The sequence below is a fragment of the Budorcas taxicolor genome, chromosome 25, assembly GCF_023091745.1.
Source record: "Budorcas taxicolor isolate Tak-1 chromosome 25, Takin1.1, whole genome shotgun sequence".
Classification (NCBI taxonomy): Eukaryota; Metazoa; Chordata; class Mammalia; order Artiodactyla; family Bovidae; genus Budorcas; species Budorcas taxicolor.
In genome coordinates, this window is record NC_068934.1 from 24384266 (window position 1) to 24405021 (window position 20756).

General features: G+C 40.1%; 1 protein-coding gene across 1 annotated transcript in view; it reads right to left on the reverse strand.

The window, feature by feature from the left end:
• Window positions 1–20756, reverse strand: part of NELL1 (neural EGFL like 1) — a 997636-nt gene that overhangs the window by 704754 nt on the left and 272126 nt on the right. The window contains exons 10-11 of the mRNA XM_052662389.1: window positions 20139–20238; window positions 4199–4327 (exon numbers count right to left, since the gene is read on the reverse strand). Coding sequence (XP_052518349.1) covers window positions 4199–4327; window positions 20139–20238 — 229 coding nt within the window. The remainder of the gene's footprint in view (window positions 1–4198; window positions 4328–20138; window positions 20239–20756) is intronic.

The window sequence follows — 20756 nt, forward strand, 5'->3', positions numbered from 1 at the left end:
TAGGCTTAGGCTAAGTTACACAAAGCTAACAGATAATTGCACCCTCCAAAGTATCAGTGATTTACAGTTATTTCTCATAAGGCCACGTGTCCATCACCTGTTCATTGTCACTAGTTCCAAGTCACCTTCATGCTGAGACCACAGCTAAAGGAGAGATGCCACTCTAGAACATTGCCAGTTGATAAGAAAGAGGTGGAACCCTGTAACAGCTCTTTGAGCTTTTACTCTAAATGGTACAGATCTCACATACGTTCAGATTTCATTAGATCAAGGAGATAGCAAATATTTTTAATAAGCCCACATTGGAACAGGGTGGGAGATGGGGAGGTAGGGTGCAGTATAAGTCAAGGTATATGAGTTGTGAGTTGAATATTAACTTTACTTCATTTCTCTGAGTCTTTGTGTCCACGCTTACAAAATGGAGCTCATCTGATGAATGCTACCATTTTCCTCAAAGATTCGCTGGAAGGTTCAAAGAGTATAATATACGTAAAAGGAGTTCAAAAAATGCAGAGCACTCTGTAAGTAGGAGGTATTATATAATATTAATTGTAGTACTTTCTATGCCCGGCGGATTTCATGATGTATATGTACCATATCGCTCTTTATTCTTCAACCTAACCTTTTACTACTTTTTTACTAAGAAAAGTGTGAGACTCTATGTAGGCTTCAAATTCAAGATCAGGAATAGACCCCAACTACTGTACTTTCCTCAAGATACTACCTCTAACTGAAGCTAATGTACCAGAAACTATTTAAGACCAACCCACTGTCATCACAAAGATTAAAAAAATAAAAAGTCACAGTAGACCAGATTTCATAAAACACAAAAAAACGACTACAGCAATTTTCAAAATGGGGAATGTTCCTGTTGGAGCCAGATGAGGCAAAAATGAAACAACCTCCTTTGAATTGTATCATAGCTGACAAGGGTTCTTATTACCTTCTATTGATTGGCCAGGAGTTCTGATATCTCCTCAATGGCAGTTTCTAAGGCAATCTCTGCAGAGCAGGAAGAGCCCTTAATACACTCTCTCTCTTCTACTACCCAAGGAAGTTAAGAAAATTGAAAGTCTTTTGTGATTCTTTTTCCACTGAAAGCCTGAATAGGCTCTTCAAGACAGTCTGGACAATGAGTACAATATTTAGTTTTAATTTGCAAGCCAGTCTTGTTCATCATGATTTGTACAATATGGGTCATCTTCACTCCATTTACTCTGAGTAAAAAATAACTTGCCTGAAGCAGTTCATACATATCTACTCCTCTCTCTCTAGGCTACAGTGAGACGATGAACTCAGCCTCTGAGAGTCTCTGGTACCCAGCTGGCTGTGTGGTGAGCATGCCAGAGGATAATTCTGAAGACAGAAGCTGAGTAAATAGCCATACTGCATTTTGCCATACCAGAGTGTGGTATCCATGGCTTTCTATCCACCCAAAGCCACACATACCCTCCTCCTACAGCTACAACCATATTTAATTCAGGCAAAGAGCAAAGATCACTTAGTCTCAGGGCAAGTATAGCCTTATTCCAAATCCAGGGCTAGAACACAATTAGCGCAAGCCATTGTGCATTGAGACAACCATCTCATTGGTCTAGGGGTGGATAGCAGGTAACCCAGGTCTAAAAAATAAGACAGCAGAAGTCTTCTGCATGGGGAGAGCCAAAGGAGGCTATAAAGGACTTTCTAGGAGAACTTTCCTTAAACATAAAAAGACAGAACCTTACACAGAGAAGGTTTTTAACCACTGCCCATCTCTTCCTTGGGATGCTGGTAGAAGGACATCCCGCCTGGGGCTATGGCAGCCATCAAGCAGGCACAGGAAAATAAGTCCAAAACCCAGGCATGCTGAAGATGGCAGAATGGAAAGAGAGAAGAGTATTTGCTCTAAATATTGATATTCACTCTACTTGGTTCTCTGTGCTTCCCATTCAATGTCCAGGATGCAACTCCTGTTTTTCCTCCCCTGATTTCCATTCTTAGACAGTATATAGGCTCTAATGTTTAGTCATTTTTTTTCTTAGGTGTTATCCTTGAACTTGTGGAATGTTCCCATGATTACAGAGAACTGACTGAAGACTGAGAATATCACCATGTCCCAAGGTAGTCCCATAGTATACACTGGCCCAATGCCCTGCACACACAATGAGCTGAGAAATATGTTCAAGAAAACAGGGATTTAGACCTAAAATTGCTCAACAGAATCAAAAGCATAAGGCCTCACACACAAAGTGAGTGAGTGATAGTCACTCAGTTGTGTCCAACTCTTTGTGACCCCATGGACTGGAGCCCACCAGACTCCTCTGTCTATGGAATTCCCCAGGCAAGAGTATTGGAATGGGTTGCCATTTCCTTCTCCATCACACACAAAGGGTAGGCACAACATGGCACCTCATAAAACTGATTCTACATAACAAAAATGAGGAGAGAATCAAAGAGTCCCAAATAGCATTTATGCCAGCTATTTCCTCCCAGGTTCTGCCAGGTCTCAACAGCTAAGGGGAGTCAGGAATGGTGTGCGCGCCGCTTCCAAAAGACAACCAAAATGTCTGCCAATGATAGAATCAGGATTCACATTATTTTGAGGTTCCTTCTATCCTTTTTATAATTGTTGAGTCTATCCCACATATAGCAGAAGGTAAAAAACTAAATTTTTCAGACCATTACCTGGCTTGTGGGACTTTTTCATGATGAATGGAGAAAATAATGTTCATATTTTATTTTTTTAAAGGTACATTCATTTTCTGACAAAAACACAGAATAGTGTAAGGTACAATACAAAAACAGCGCAAGGTACAATATAAAAATAAATGTTAACATGAAACATTGAATTAATAATCCTCTTTCTCAAAATTGACTAGTCTTGATAACGTGATATTAAGGCTAGATGAAAAGCTGCATAGCTGAAGGGGCAACTTCATTCTCCCAAGTGACATGTCTCCCAAATCAAGTTCAGTAAGCAAAAGAAAAAGAACTGTAGAAAAAAAGTGGGGGAGGAACTACTGGACTTATACTGTTTTGCCAATGAGAACCAAAACGGTAACGAAGAAAATCTCCCATAAGAAATGGAAAACAGAGGATACACTAACAGTAATTAGACACATTTCCTTAACCACTGACAAGGTCTTTAGCAAGCCAAATGTTAAGCTAGAAGTCAACAACATAAAACAGCAGAATGCAAAGAAATTTACCATTGTTGTCATCAATTGTCTTCACCTTGACAATACCTGATCTACTTGAGAACCAAAGCAGTAGAGGATAGTGACCAAGACATTGCAGCATTTATTCCAGTTGTGATATCCACATTCCTGAGTAACAGGTCCCTAAGGTTCAATATATAGTTAGTAAAGATGACAGGAGTACTTGGGTCCAACCAGGACAGAGAAACAGCCTAGCATCAATTTCCCTATAACAATTTCTCTAAACCAACAGGAGGAAGCCAGTGAGCACTGGAGAAATGGAAAGTCTTACATTTTAGGGCACTTCATATGTTTAAGTCCAGGGTCAGAAATAATTCCTGACCCTCTGGTATGTTAAAGGAACAGGAGTCTGCAATACTTGCCACCAGAGTACTGAGCATGGAAAGAGGGGTTCACATAAGACAGAGGAGTTGCTCAGCTTTGTAAAGGAGAAAAGGGGGTCACAGATCCTTGAGGCCACCAACCTACTATCATGACACCAATCCATGTGCCAAAGTTATGAGTCCATCCATCATTGGGGCTTTTACAAGAGTTTGGGAATTATTAATAGCAACACATGACCTTGGCAGAGGAAGATGATGGCAATTGGGTAGAAGGTAGTATCAAAGCATTCCATTCAAAAGAGAATCCACTGCATAACATTTAACTGAAATCGAAGATGAAGATCTTCCTAAATAAGGCAACATAAAATGAGGTATTTAGGGTTTTGCTGGTGATTATTAAATACAGTGACAGTAGAACATGGGATCTGATATGGCTCCATTGCTTTTGTTGCTTTCTGTGTTTCATAACTTCCTTCAAAAGTCTTGCTATTACTAGCAAGATTCTGAATAGCTACTAAGCTTCCTGGATAAGTCAGGAGAGGAGAGTATCTTAGGCAGTTGACAATTTCTTCTAGGATCCCACAGGACCAGAACCAAGGGAAAGCTTTCAATCTTCAGCAATATCTACCAGGAATACATTTCTCACAAGTTGATTTTATTAAATAGCTCACTTACCTTCACAGTAGGCAGAGTCTCCCTGGACAGAAATGTAACCATTCTTGCACTCACAAGTAGCTTTGGTATTCCAGTTTTTGCACTCTGAGTTTTCACCACATTTAGGTCCTTCAGCACAAAAGTTATGACCTAGAAGAAACAAATAAAACTTTACATCAGGAAAGAGGAGAATAAAAGACTTCCAAATAATAAAGCATGAAACATTGTTATTATATGTCAGCATACATGAGAATACACCTTGGCAATATGCAAAGGTAAATTTGCATATCCATAAGGAGAAATAAAGAACTTTGGATCATCCTATACCTGAGAATTTTCTCTCCTAATTCACAAACTTGCTGAAGTTATTCCTTTTTGAAAGCTTTTATCCATGTTGATTCTGAATTTTCTTTCCACTACCTTCTTATGTGACTAGTCTTTTAAATGGTTTTATTACAAAATTTATGGTACATAGGAAATATATAAAATGAATATATATATGAATATATCAAATAAAATTAATACAAAAAGTATTATCAGTACCTATTTATTAAACATCCCCAATGAAACCCCTTCTCAGCCATCAGAGACAACTACCCTAACAATTGTGTTAATCACTCCCTTACATATTTCTATATGCTTTACCATACATAGGTATGTATTTCTAAATAATAGGTTATTTAGTTTTGGCCATTTTGAACTTCACCTGTAAAATCATACTGTATCATATCCTCTATAGCGTATTTTTTTTTTCCTGTTCATTCATATTAATGCCTATGGCTATCATTCATCAGTGGTATATAATATTTCATAGTATAAATATTCCACAATTTATCCATTATACTAAATATTGACTTTGACTTATTTGCAGGTTTTGAGTTATTAGCACAGCTGCAAGAAACATTCGTGAACATGTTTCCTGAGGCATACTTTTTTAACCACATGTTTTACATTTCTTTGCCCTAGAGTCTTTCTTGAATCTAAACCATTCCCTCAGGGATAGTTACTTTTCCTCTTAATATATTCTTCATAAATTCCTTTTAGTGAAGATAAATTTGACAGTAACTACATGACTGAGTGACTGAACTGAACTGAAATGAAGTGAAGTCACTCAGTAGTGCCTGACTCTTTGCGACCCCATGGACAGTAGCCTGCACCAAGCTCCTCCGTCCATGGGATTTTCCAGGCAAGAGTACTGGAGTGGGTTGCCATTTCCTTCTCCAGGGAATCTTCCCGACCCAGGGATCGAACCCAGGTCTCCCGCATTGTAGCCAGAAGCTTTACCCTCTGAGCCACCAGGGAGGTCCGGAATTGAACTGAACTGATGCTCAATTTCAATTTATCTAAATATGTCCTTTGACCACCCTCCTACTTGAAAAACAGCTTTACTAGGTACATATTTTGTCTCAACATTTTGAAGATATCCCATTGTTTATAGCTTCTGTTATAACTGTTGAGAAGTCAGTTGTTAGCCTAACAGTCATTCCTTAGTATGTGACAAACCTTTTCTCTTTGACTTTTAAGATCTATTTTATTTGGTTAGTTAAGTCGATGAGCTTTGTTTTGTTTCATATGCATTCACTTTAAGGTTTTTAGGTGTGAATTTATTTTTATTTGTCCTTCCTCGGATTCCTTGGGATTCTTAAATATAAAGATTGGTTAAATCTTTTACCAGTTTGGAAAATCCTCAAGTATTTTCTCTTCAAACATTCTCTCTTCACCATTGCCACTAAGTCTCTCTTTCTAGAATTATAATGAGATTACTACTCTTTCTTAAGCGCTCCTCCATGTTACTTCTACTTGCCTTAATATTCCCATCTCTTTTTTCTATGCAGAAACTAGGTGTATCTTTCGGTCTCTTAATTCTCTCAAGTAGTGTCATATTCTCTCAGTCATCCACCTCATTTTTATTTTACTTGTATTTTCTTTTTATTTTCTAAAATTCAATTTCTTTTTAAATCTCCTTGGCCAAATTTGTAGTCTCTCCTTCTTTCCTCTTTGGATTTCCCCCTTTTAAAAACATATTAGACGTACACTTTACACATACAACTCCAACATCTTCAGTCTTCTGATTTTGGTTTGTTTCACTGAGTATCCTGCATGGTTACTATTTTGTGTTTTGAGTGATTCTTTTATGATTCTTTGTGAGCTCATGTTTTTTAGGATTTAATCTGCAGGAATTATTTGAGGTTTGGGCTTTGAAACTGTACTTCTTCAGAGAGGATCTGTGTTTGCTTTTGACAGATGCCCAAGGGAACTATCAACCCACAATCACGTTAAACTACATTTTGCCTTGGGACATATGGATTGAGCCACACAGGCAGAATAAATTTAGATTCTAAGCTTTCAGGAATGCACACTTTTCTCGGCCATACTCCCTATCTAGAGTCATGACCGACAGGCAAGTCTCCTCTTACAGAGCAGATTTTCCCTAGTCACCCACTGGGGAGTTACCCTTCAAGATTCTGTACTTATGCAAGCCTCAGGCTTCTCCTCCTGTCTACTTAAACAGTAGTCCATTAGAAGCCAGATTCTACCACCAGGGATTAAAAATTTACCCCTGGGCAAATGCCAACCCCAGTGTGCTTACTTATCTCAATGGAATCAATCTTTTTTCTGGTCTCTGGGTTTTTGTTTTTTTTTTTCGTCTTACCTCTATTACCAATTCTACCTATCTCCCAACCCTCAAAAAATTTTATATATTATGCATTTTTAGGTTATACCCACCACAGGAATTATGAAGTTTAAATGTAACGAGGTATATAAAAGGTGCTTTATCATTTTTAACTCATACATTTTAGCAAATAATAACTACACTGCTATATCACATACTGTAGTCTCATAGAAAACAAGTGATCTTGGAGAAGAGATCTAATACATAATTCAGGGTCTTTACTAATAAACACAATAAGTCATTTTGCCTGTCTAGGTACATATACCAAGAAAGGACAACATCAATGATTTTCACACTATTCCTCAGTCTTGGGTACAGCTGAGTTGTTGGTCAGAGCTCAAGTCCTCCAGCCCTGATTCAAATAGAACAGCTTTGCTTTTATACTGTTGAAACAGTGATTATATGAACAACAGTTTCTGGTTTTAAAAAAATATAAAAAGCACTGAACTATATAAACTCGAAGTTTAACTCCTTTTGGTGATAACATTGTAGAATGTTCTTCTTTTGAGACAGAATTTTAAACCAACATTCTTAGGATAAAAGATAATAACTCCTATTAAATAATAATATTCATGCACCTATGTCTGGCATTACACTAGATGTTTTAAATGGGGATAATAATATACCTTATTAATTTGTGTGGAACAAGTTAAATGGGTTAATTCATATAAAGCACTTAGAGCAAAGCTTGATACACACTCGGAGGTCACTAAATGTTAACCTCTGTGATAAGAATGATAATGATTATGATAACAGTACTGCTGACAATGATGGCTAAAGTTCAAAACAACTTGATGATAACACTGCTATCCTGAGCTTCAAGATAAGAAAAGAGAAGCTCAAGCTCAAACTCATTAATATCTAGCTAATAAGTGGACATGCCAAGATTCTAAATTATGTCTGGGGAACTCCAAGGCCTATATAATTTGTTTTTTTATATATCCTCTCACATATAAAAAATATTTTTTAAAAAAAGTGAAAGATGTAGACACTACTTGTGACATTAGAAAGTGGATCCAAGGGCTGAGGGGAGCATAATATCATATCCGGCCTCACTATCTGACCTGTTAACTGGTGACTGCCTCAGTCAAAATCAGAGTAAAAACTTAACTTGTTGAAAATGTGAAACCTCTGTCAGCCAAGAACACTTTTACAAGGACTTAAAAGGCTTATAATAACCATTAAAGTACTTGATGTTTCTGTTAGTAAAAGGACAATTTTTGAGTATCATAGCTTTCTTTGCCAGAGGAAGTGCCTGGACTTCCCTCCCCACATCACAATTGATCAATAATTAAGTTGTCACATTTTCTTTTATTATAAAGTTTGACTCAATGTTATATGAACACCCTTTGTTGCATGACTTTTTTTTCTCTAGGATATGCAACTGTCCTTCACTTTCCACAAACATTTGATAGCCCAGAACAAAGCCCCTCAAACACTGTTGACTTTCCAATGCACATCTCTCTAGCAGGCATGCCCCATGTCAATTCACAATGCAGAGAGTTGGGTCAAATGTATTTCAAAGACAATGAAGGGCCCATGAGACAGATTAATGGTATGGACAAATCCACTTTGTCTGGGCCTCACCATTGTGTCAAAAACATGTGTTATTGTTCTTTTTTTTTTTTTTTTAATTAACTCAAGCCTTCATTCAAGCAGTATTTATTTAGTACCTGCTTGCCTTTCTGCATGAGTGAACAATCACCTACTCAATATTTACAGGGCTGCAGCACTATGCAAGACCCTGGTGTTTGAGACATTCCATGACCACAAGAGAGTTAGAAACTCTAAGGTGAAGTAAGCCAAACACAGAAGTAGTTAAGTAAGATGTGAGCAGTACAAACTATCATAGTATTCCAGAGAAGAAGAAATCCCTACTAGCTGATGCCAAACTTGACCTTTGACTCATCACAGGTAGAAACTTGTGCAAGACACAGGATCTGCAAGACACAGATTCCAGTGGGAGGAATGGGACTCCAACCCTTGAGGAAGAAGAATAAGTTTGAAGAACCTCAAATAATCTGGCACAGTTGTAATAAGAATGATTAACATTTATCAAGCACAAAATATATGCTAGATGCTCAGTAAAGTGTTTCAGATGCATTATTCCACTTAATTCTATTAACAATCCTATGAAACTGGAATTATAACCCTATTTCACAGATGTGGCACTAACTCAGAGAAGTTAGGGCATGAGTGAAAATACACAGAGCCACGATCCAGGTGTCACTGATGCCGGGGTTCTTAATCAAAAAGCAACAATTTTATAAGCATCCTACACTTCAAGGGATAAAAGAGATATTCTGTTTTGCATGCCTAGATTCAAGCAGATTACATTTTAGATTTCTTTTTCATACATACACACACACACACACACACACACACACACACACACAAGCATGTACACAAGGCTGGGCAATTTAAAATATTCTTTTAAAATACTAACTCTAATCACTCCAACTTCTTTAAGTCAAGATCTATGTCTGACTCATTTCTTTCAACTCAAAGCTTTTCACACAAGGATAGCTGTCTGTGGAGAAGGATGGCTTATAGACGAATGCAAAAATTGACAGGTAGAAATACGGGTGGTTAAATTAATGAGTGAATGGAGATGTGGATGAATCTACAGTGGTATTTTAATGCCCCCTCTTGAGCAACTAGAAGGCTAATGGGACTAGTTTGCTAGTCACCATTTTTCTTTAAACATTTTTACTGAAGTACAATTTACATACCATAAAATTTACCTATTGTAAAGACAAACTGATGATTTTTAGTAAACTCACACAGTTATATACAGTAAATCACCACAATCCAGTCTTAAAACACTTTCATCACCCCAGCTGCTCATCTGCATTCTTCAAAACCACCCCAAGATAGCTGACTGCCAAGTCATAAATCCTCAATCAACTCTCCACATTTCAACATCTTTCTAAAAGTTTAGTCTTTCCTGTCTGCTGTCTGAGAGGCATGGCATTTAACTTACAGACCCGTCCCTTCAGGATATCTGTCTTCAGTTGCCACCTGTCTTTCTCTAGTCCTCTTACTAACTCTTGGTACAATATTTTCCTCAGCAGCTGGTTATCAATACAGACTGATGCATGAGATTCTTCAACGTCACCTTCTTTCTTTAATCAGTATCTTTTTCCCCCAGCATTAGAAGTTGTGGCCAGACTGTAGAATACACACACATATGCGTACATACATACTCAATATCCATGTTCTTTTACTTGAATATTTTAATAAATGAATCTGGAGTCTCTGTGGGCTTCCCTCATAGCTCAGTCAGTAAAGAATCTGCCTGCAATGCAGATGACCTGGGTTCAATTCCTGGGTCAGGAAGATCCCCTGGAGAAGGAAATGTCAACCCACTCCAGCATTCTTGCCTGGAAAATGCCATGGACAGAGGAGCCTAGCAGGCTCTAGTCCATGGGATCGCAAGAGTCAGATTCAACTTAATGACTAAATCACCATCAGAGTCTCTGTAATTATCATCCTATAATTAGAAGCACACAAAGCAACATTGTCTAAATGGCAGTGGTCCAAAGACAGAGAACACTTTTGTTATAAAAGTCACTGTTTGTTGACTTTTTCCAATTTGTCAGGCACAACAACTCTAAAGATTAGTATTATTCTCACTTTATAGATTAGGAAAATGTGGTTGGGACTATCTTATCCAAGGTAACACAGCCAGGAAGTGGCAGAGTTATGATTTAACTCAAGTTCTTGTTAAGACCACTAAGAAAATTATTATTCTATGATTTAAAAACCTCGCATAGACAACTACTAATGGCTATTCTCTGATGCTGTTTGTAGATCTCTATGCCCAATAAAGTTTTCAAAGAGGCCCATTTAGGACCCAACTGCAGGTTCTGCCAATCTGTTCTCAAGAGAAATCGAAACAAGGTCAATGTTTGTGCCCTGTCTCCTCTGGTCTCTGGTTAAGAACATTCACCTCCTCTAAGGAGCCTGGTGGGCTGCAGTCCATGGGGTCGCTAAGAGTGGGACACGACTGAGCGACTTCACTTTCACTTTTCACTTTCAGGCACTGGAGAAGGAAATGGCAACCCACTCCAGTGTCCTTGCCTGGAGAATCCCAGGGACGGGGGAGCCTGGTGGGGAGCCGTGTATGGGGTCACACAGAGTGTGACACGACTGAAGCGACTTAGCTTAGAAGCAATAATAAAGGCTCCCACAGCCCTCTACAGACAGGAAGTCACACTGTCTTGTATACCTCACTTTACATATTTTACATCATTATAGCCACGGCCCACTTGACATTCAATTTGGATGACCTCAGAGTCGTCTCATGGCTCACCCAGCTGAAACTGCACTCTTGATCTTAAATCTGATATCCATGCTCTCCAAGTTCTCCGTATCAATCTGCAGCACTTTTATTCATTTAAACCATCTTTTTTTTCCCCCCAAAGGAGTCATCTTTGTCCTCTCTCTTCAAATACTGCCCCTTCCCAAGTTCTATTCATTTTATTTCATGAATATCTCTGGAATCTCTTTTTTTCCTCCACTACACGGCAATAAGAAAAAAAAACCTACTCCGAACTATTATTTCTTAAAAAGAAAGCACCTCATTTGCCTTCCTGTTCCCCTTTTTGCTTGTCTCTAATCCATTTTCCCCACAAACAAATCCTTTTAAAACATAGATTGGATCATGTCACTCATCCCCTTAAAAGTCTTCTCCCGAAGACTTTCCAATTTCTCAAGAAAAATGCAAAATTCTTAACTCTGATTTAAAATGACAAACAAGGCTCTCCTCTCCCTCTGTCATTCCCCGCCCCACCCCGCCGCCCCCCACCCCCCACCCCCCACCGAGTTTATCAGGCTTTATTTGAATTCCTCTTGTACTCCAATCTCTTTCCTGATTCAGAGTCTTTGCAAGCTTGTCCCACCAACTCAGAACCTATGACACATCCCTGCCAGAATAATTTCTACTCAGTTGTCAAGTCCCAGCTTAAAGATCATCTATTCAGAGAAGGCTTTCTTGTCCCTCAAGTCTAAAGAAAATCCCATTACTCTCTCCTATACTACTCTCTTCTTGTTCACAGCAGGTAGCACAGTTACTAATTACATGTTCATTTCTGTGTGTATTTGTTGAATGTCTGTTTCCACATTAGAAGCTCACTGCTTCAAGGGAAAGGACCCTGCAAGTTTGTTCCCTTTGTGCCTAAGGTAATATCCAGCACACAATAAACACTCAGGAAATATTTGTAGAGTTGATGACTAAATCCTCCATCTTCCAAAAGTAAAATTAGAAGAGTGCTTTAAAATGAATAAACCAAGACTCAAAGATGTTAATTACCTTCTTGTGGTCTTGCAGCTGGTAGGCAATGCCTAAAAGATATATATAGACTCCAATATGATTCTAATGCCCAGCCTCTCTCCACCACTCTACATGACATCCCAGCCATGATTTTACTCATTAAGGGACATTCAAGGAATGCTGACCTGACCCGGAGACCACTACTCCATCACTCAGCATTTTCTAGTCCATGACATGCCTTGAATCTTTCCAAAGGAACAAACCGTGTTTCTTTCTCCAGGATACAGTCCACCATTACTTTGTTGCTTGGGGACTTAAAGTCAAGACAGAAATAACACCACACAACAGACCACCATTCTTGGATGAGATACCAAAATGAGTAATATCCATTTGGAGCTTATTTACACTTGAGTGGTGGAAATGAGCAGATGCTCAGAGGAAGACACACAATCTGCTGAAATGGAATTCCAGGTTTTACTCCAACTGCTTCCTTAATTTTAGTTCCTGGCAGAGATACCATTCATTTGTTTGACAAATATTAAGTCCCATGATGTGTGTCCAGCCACTGTCCTAGAAAATTGGGATAAAACGGAAATGCCATAAACAGCATAAACATTCCCTCATTCATTTAACACTCTAGTCAGGATGGCTATTGTTGAGTATTGGGTTACGGGAGATGTTGTGATGGAGAGAAGCAAGGTGCTTCCAAAATGTTATCACACGGAGGGGCCCTAAAGCAAGGTATCAAAAGGAGATTTGAGGGATGAGTGAGGTTGGCTGGACAAGGCACAGGATGTCCAAACACAGGAAGCAGCATGTGTCTACAACATGCTCAAAGAAACTGAAGAAGCATAAATGTTGAGGTCATATTTTCTCCTTTCATTGGGAGCCATCTACAATTTGGACTCCCCTTCATGGCTCTGAATCTAGAGTTCTATTACCAGTGAAAGACCAATAACACTTATTTGGGGGGGGGGGGGGAAACCTCTTTGGTTTCTTTAAATCCATTGTCTTAACTGCATATAAAATCCCTGCCCATCATAATGAAGGCCCCACACTGCCATTCTCCAGATCCCACTCTGTAACTTTTCAAATCACAGCAAACCTTCCACTCTTTTTGCTTTATCTAGGGCCAACGATGGATAAGCATCTGTATGATTTACTACTGTGATTTCTTCCACAGCAAGGACTGAATGGGTCACTACTCAAGAGCAGGATTGAGTTCCTCTAATATAAAGTCTGATTCCACATAGAGCATCACCGCTTGCTCTCAATCACATGCCCCTAATGTATCTGCAAGAAGGCAACCAGGTTACCTTTGAAATGATGGATGATCTGAAAACGCACCCCAGATTTCCCCACCCTAACTCAAATCCTAGAAAGCCAATACCCCTCACAGCACTGCTGCTTGCCAAACCCTGAAAGTCACAGAGAGCAAAGGTACACTGAGTACAATATATTCCAATGTACCTAGTTGGTATGGAAAGAGCTCCTCCCATGGACTGGCCCTAGAGGAGGTCTAAGGCCCAAAGGTTCTTTATGAGAACCAGATGCCCTAGTGAACTTCACAACCTACATACAGGCCACAGAAGCCTGGGCGCTGCAGGGGTGAGGACACTCCTTCAGCTTCTATGAACAGAGGGTTGTGACATCATGGCAGAGGTTGTGACCTGCTAGAGACAGAGCTCTCTGGATTCTCATAGGTTCTTAGAAAGCTCATGGTTTTTGACAGTAGTCACACTTAAGGGTCTTCCAGTCCAAGGCAGCTTGGCCTTAATTTCAAGCCTTCTCTCTGGGGTAATGTGCCTCCTTCCCCAGACTTCTTGGGCCTGGATCCACAGCAGCACTTTTAAGAGAACAGAATTCATGGGCTCCCTGAGACTCTCTCCTCCAAATGCCCTGTATTCCCAGCCTCAGTAGTTGAAAATACAGACCTGGCTTTCCAGTGCCCACCATGGTCCATGGCTGCAGCGATTTTTCTATCAGTAGGCAGAGCACCTGGCCCATCTACAAACTGCCTGCTCCTCTATCTAGGCACTAGCTTACCTTCTCATTAAGTGCCTCTTTTCCAAGTCTCTTCTTATCTCCATTACACTGCAATCCTCTAAAACCCATTTCAATTACAAATTCACCTAAGATGAAGACAAAGACTAGACAAAAAGAAAATCATGCACCGCCAAGACTCTTTGGGAGGGTTCAATTGAAGGGCATAAAGCCTTAAATAGTACAAATAATCTCAACTAATTTCAGCCCAAGCCAGATGACAAGGCAAGTGAGCATGAATTAAAATTACAGATAAACACGTTGGGAACAGATGCGAAAAGAACTTTTTCTCCAACACTGAAAATCTTCAACATGCAGCTAAACCCTCCAGAGTCATTGGCAACATTCAATGGTACAATTAGAGCTGATTATGAAAGGAATAAAACCCTGAGGAGTGTGTCAAGAATTCTGGGGTGGGCCAAATGACTGTTGTGTTTTCCTGGAGCGATCCTGAGACTATATGGTCAAGTTGGCATTTTTTTCCCCCGTTAAGTGAGAACACCAGCAATTCACGAGCAATCTTTCTGCTGGGGCTACATCCATGCTTTTATTACTTCTTCCCAGGCAGAAGCATAGATGTTATTCCAGTACACACTCCCCCTTCTCCACCCTCGTGGCCTTACACTTAGGTAGATGGACTCCTGCTATAGCCATTACCGCAAGGTAATGATGCTGCTGCTGCTGCTGCTGCTGCTGCTGTCACTTCAGTCATGTCCGACTCTTTGCAACCCCGTGGACTGCAGCCTACCAGGCTCCTCCATCCATGGGATTTGCCAGGCAAGAGTACTGGAGTGGGGTGCCATTGCCTTTTTGGTAATGATGAGGATAAACAAATTTTATGCTACTGGCACAAACTGGCCAGAGGCATCAGACAGAAACTACAGCAGTGATTGGGGCTGTTCTTGGTGGTGCTGCTGGTGACTAAGACCTTGGATCCCAGCAATTGCAAAGTGACTTCCCCCTGCCAACATCCATTACCTTGACTTTTTGTGTGCGTCTCCCTACTTGTCCTGCAGTTTTGTCCCTGAAAGCCTTCTGACTATACCAGGAGCCCTGTGGATTTAACTACATGTCAGCTGACTACTTCAATTTTTCTTTAAAGGGTAGAAAAATTATTTACAGCATTTGTCATGACCCAAGGTTTAAAGGCAATGGCACCTCACTCAAGTACTCTTGCCTGGAAAATCCCATGGATGGAGGAGCCTGGTGCACTGCAGTCCACGGGGTCGCTAAGAGTCAGACACGACTGAGCGACTTCACTTTCACACACTGGAGAAGGAAATGGCAACCTACTTCAGTGCTCTTGCCTGGAGAATCCCAGGGATGGTGGAGCCTGCTGGGCTGCCGTCTATGGGGTCGCACAGAGTCGGACACGACTGAAGCGACTTAGCAGCAGCAGCAGCAGGGTTTGAAGAGGTAAGGTGTCCATGCAACGAGTCCAGATATCAGTTCAGCTGATACAATGAACAATGTAAATCAGCCAGAGTCTGTTATTCTTAACTGGAAGGTCTTAGCTCTGATTTCCCCAAAGAGAAAAACTCCATACGAAACTATAGTCTCCTTGAACAGAAGTGAGGGGATGGGGAGAGCTGTATCATTACACTGTTATACAAAAAAATAGACATGACTCAGTTAAAGAAAAAAAGCTTCATAATCAAGCCAACAAGTTATGTGTTGAGGAACCAAGTTATAAGTCCACAGAATGAGTCTTTACACTGTTCCACAGATGAAACAAAGCCTTCAGCTGGTGTCAACTATGAACTGGCACTTGCCATCCACTTCTACAAGAACTAAATTGTGCACTCCTGCTGCTGCTGACCTTCAACCCCCTCTGAAAGGAGTTCAGGGTGGAGAGTAGAAATCAGGCACTCTGTGGCCTGGAAAGAACTGACGGGATAGGTCTCCAGATCATTAGATACTTTCAGGAGTCGATTAATGAGCCCAATTCTCGTATCTCCTCATATCTAGAAAAGCACTAAAATCCTTCATGGTGACAACTGTTTCTCATGACTAGCAAACAGCTTCATGAGGCTAGCAGAACCTTCTGGGAAAACATGTGTTTTACTCCCCCTTCACCAAAATCACATACATAGTGACCTATCCACCCTGCCTCTTTGGAACAGTTTCTCAGAGCTATCTGAGGTGCTGTATTCTGGACTGCAGTCCTCACTTTGCCCCAAATAAAACTTAAATTGAAACATTTATGTTGTACATTTTTTAAAGTTGACATTGATACTAAAAATAATTTCATTCAATGTCATTGGTGTGAAAATGACAGGATTATTCTAAATGGTATGGACATATCTTCATCCCTCCCTTTTCTCCTACAATTACAGAAACAATTCATAAAATGTGGTCATTAAAACAAGCATTATTTTTTAAAAGTTGGAGAGCTTTATGGATTTGATTTAATCAGCCAACTGAGGCTGCGGGCAGGAGGGCGGAGGGGGAAGGTCAGAAAGGAAAAGCACCCTCTCTGCCTTCTCAAATTTCAGTCCAAGCCTAATGAAAATAAACCTTAGAGAACTTCAATCCCCAAGCAGGCATGAGAAAGGTTTTGACTCAGACTTCTGAGGAATGTTACTGAGCGGTGATTTCCCTCAGACTAATGACCTGACATTCCTAGTAAGACAGAGAGAGATGATAAATATGTTAATTGAAGGGCCTTCAGTGCAGGTTTTGAAAGAGGGTATAGCCACGTCTGCGCCTGTAATCAATACCATCAGGATAGCAGAAACCACACAGCTGAAATCACACCACACCAATGTGCTCAACCCTTAAATACCAATTTCAGGTCACGGGAGTCCCAGCTCTCTGCTTGCTTGCTACCTGCCAATCAAAAGACTCTTTCAATCCACAAAGGAAATGGAACAGCCCTTCCATATGCAGGATAGAAATGACTTTACATAGAAATTGAGTGTTTCTCACCTTTTCATTACTTTCTGCTTTTGAGAGGGGCAAGCAGGAGGGGGGAGACGAGAACTGAATAACATGCCTTCGAAGAGGCCCACCAGGCTTTCCTCGTCTTGTCTGAATCAAAATTGTCCAGCCACCCCCCGCCACGCCATTTATCTTCCAAGACTCCGCACAGAAACAAGAACACAGAGGAAAAGGTAAAAGACAAGCAGAAGTCAAAGGGGAAAAATATTTCCCAGAGTATTTTGAGAGACCCTTAGTCTATTTCCAAGGATGCTCTTGGGAAATAGAAATTAAGAGGCAGAGTAAGATTCAAGGACTCTTGAGCTCATCTGGATGAATTTTTGTTCATCATATAAATTTTATATTTTTATGAAAAAGAACACCCCACTGCCCAAATATCATTTTCTGACTGTCTAATGTGCAGAACAAGCCTAAGTATGTGGACAAGTGGATGAAATGTTCTGGGTTCCTCTCTTGTAAATGGGTCGATGGGAAAGGGGGTAATGACAATAAATGGTGCTGAAAAGGGCTTCAGTCAAAAATAATGCTTTTCTTATTCCAGGGTCTGAATTCTGAGATTGGCATAAGTAGAAGAATCCTAAGAGAATCCATATGCCCAAATGGTTTCACTCAACCTGCTCCCCAGAAAAAAGGCCTGCCCACCCTATCTTTTCTGAAGAAGTGCTCTGGTTCCTTTAAAACACAGACTTGTCAAGAGACATAAATAACTCCCTCACTCACAGACGCAGACACCTCCAAAAAAACATGATCAGCTGCCAAATAAAGGAGCTGATAGTATTCTGGCTGAGAAGGAAGCAGGTGGGAGAAAGAAGAAAATCCTTAATTGTACAAACTGGCTCTGGCTATGATCTCATCTAGGAAGCCCTACTCCTGCCCCCCACTTTCCCTCAAAGCTGAGTCAGCTTTGGGAAAAAGCCATCGAGTCGCTAACAACGGGAGCCTTGAATGAGTCAACTTTTCAATGAGATATCATCTCTCTCAGCATCTTCATTGGTTCAAAAAAAAAGTATCTGCTTTTCTGAGAAGTGTGAGCAGAAGCAGCGGCACTTGTTCTATTGTAAATTAGGTCAGAGCAATGAAAATCTTCTTGACTTTCTGTGGGATAATCAATGAGCCTGTTCTAATGAAACCATAAATCAGAAAAGGATTTACATAAACTGAGTCCCACCTGGCACCTCAACAAATAGCAAGTGATGGATTTTGCATTAAATTGTAAGAGCTACCTAACAACCCAATCAGTTACCAATAAATGTATCCCTCTGCAATATCCAGTCAATCTTTAGTCTTTCTAAAGCATCTCAGCTGCAAATACACCTGTAGGCAAGAAAGCAGATAAATCAGAGGAGATCCTCTGATGGCACACTACGAAGTCTAACAGCCATTTGTGACTGTCCATGTGTTAAGTTTTTCTGGAAATTTTACCAAAAGAGAACTCTCTTATGACTAACCACAAAGAGAAATCTCAGTCTCAGCTGAAAACCTGCCATGATCAAACAGATACTTTTATATATCAGAGGGAACTAGAGGAGGGGTCAGCAAATGACGAGCTGCCACCCTGTTTCTCAAAATAGAAATTTAATGAAACACAACCACTAAACTGTGTATTTTCCTATTGCCTATGCTTCTCTGGTGGCTCAGCGGTAAAGAATCTACCTGCGATGCAGGAGTCACGGGTTAAACCCCTGGGTCAGGAAGATCCCCTAGAAGAGAGCATGGCAACCCACTCCAGTATTCTTGCCTGGAGAATCCCATGGACAAGGAGCTTGGTGAACTACAGTGCATGGAGTTGCAAAGAGTTGGACAGAACTGAAGCACCTGAGCATGCACATTGCCTATCTGCTTTGGCAATACAACAGCAGGGATGAGCGGTTGCAATGGAAACCTTCTGACCCCACCAAAAGCTGTGGCCCTTTGCAGAAATGATCTGTCAAGGCTTATGCTAGAGAAAAGATGTAAAAAAGTAAGATATGATATAACCTGAACTAAAATGCTATGCTCCTGGGTTCTTAACTCTAGATACTTCTGAGGTAAATCAAAAAGACTGTAACTCGCTGGATATGTGAGAATGTGGAAAAGACTTTGTGGTGGGTAAAAGTTCAAAATAAAAGCTATTAGCTTAACTGGACTTGTTTTGTAAAATTTGAATACATTTTAGATTCTACTAATCTATTTAATTTTCCTGGGTGAGACGTTTCAGAGAGGAAGTAATATTTGATTCAGAGGATTTGAAGAAATAAGAATAAATCTGGAAAACAGAAGAATTCCAGCAAGAGGAAAGAAAACCATTTCTGCTCAAGAATTAATTACCGGGTAAGTGCCTTCCCTGGTGGCTCAGACAGTAAAGCGTCTGTCTGCAATGCAGGAGACCCGGGTTCGATCTCTGGGTTGGGAAGATCCCCTGGAGAAGGAAATGGCAGCCCACTCCAGTATTCTTGCCTGGAAAATCCCATGGACGGCAGAGCCTGGTAGGCTATTGTCCATGGGGTTGCAAAGAGTCGGACATGACTGAGCAACTTCACTTCACTTTAAGTGTTACCTAGTTGAAGCCTATTTTCCTTGCAGGAAGTAAAACTGTATATAAATCTATGTGTAAGGATTCAGCATATGTCATCCTCTGGCAGAAAAGGGAATTGGCCAGTGGAAAAAGCTGAAAAGAATGCTTTCCAAACCCACTCATAAGGGAAAATGTAATAATAATGATAATAGTTATTAATATAATAATAGCCATTATTACAGGAAATGTTATCATTATTATAGGAACCATCACTTATTGAATATTTATCATGTGTTAGTCATAATGCTAGCTGCTTATGCATTATCCTAGTTAATCCCCACAACCATCCTATGAAGCACATAGATTATATCCTCCTTTTTCAACTGATAAGACTATAACCAAGGGCAATAAATAGGATAAATACATTTTTGAGTAGCAGAGTTTTGGACCCATGTTATTATTATAATCACACTATTCATTAAAACTTCCCCCCAAACCCACCTCCACCCAAAGCCCCACTGCCAAGCCCTCTTACCTCTGCAGACACTGCAGCACTGATTCTCCGGGAGAATGTGATCCTTTTCTGAGCAGTTCAAAAGAGGGCATGCTTCGGTAATTTTTACTAAAACTCCACCCTGCAAGCCAAATAATCAGGAAACAAAAAAATGTTCATATTTTGAGTTGATGATCCAAACATATAACACTCATTGTTAAAAGCCTGTGGTGATAACAACCTACAATAATTAACAGTACTCGCAGGAATTCTACCATAATGCAAAGTCACAAATTAAATTGATAAGACTCCTGGAAGAGAAGGCAACTTTCCCATTCTATATCAAAATAGCCTCAATTTCAACAAATAAGGTGTGTTTTTTTTTCTTTTTCGTTTTAACAAATGGTTGTTGAGTATCTTCTGTGTAGCAGAATGTCACTGACAATGAAGAGCTGATAAATTTTCAACAGTTGACTGTTAGATGGGGGAACCCTAAAGTTGCATTGGCTGATTTCTGTCATATAAACACCCTGACATTGTGAACCACTAACACTACATCACTGATTACAAAGTTGGGAGCTCTCATGAGCTTTTATGAGACAGTTTCAAGACTGCACTGGATCACAAGCACTGTGAACCCAAAGATAAAGAAGATATCAT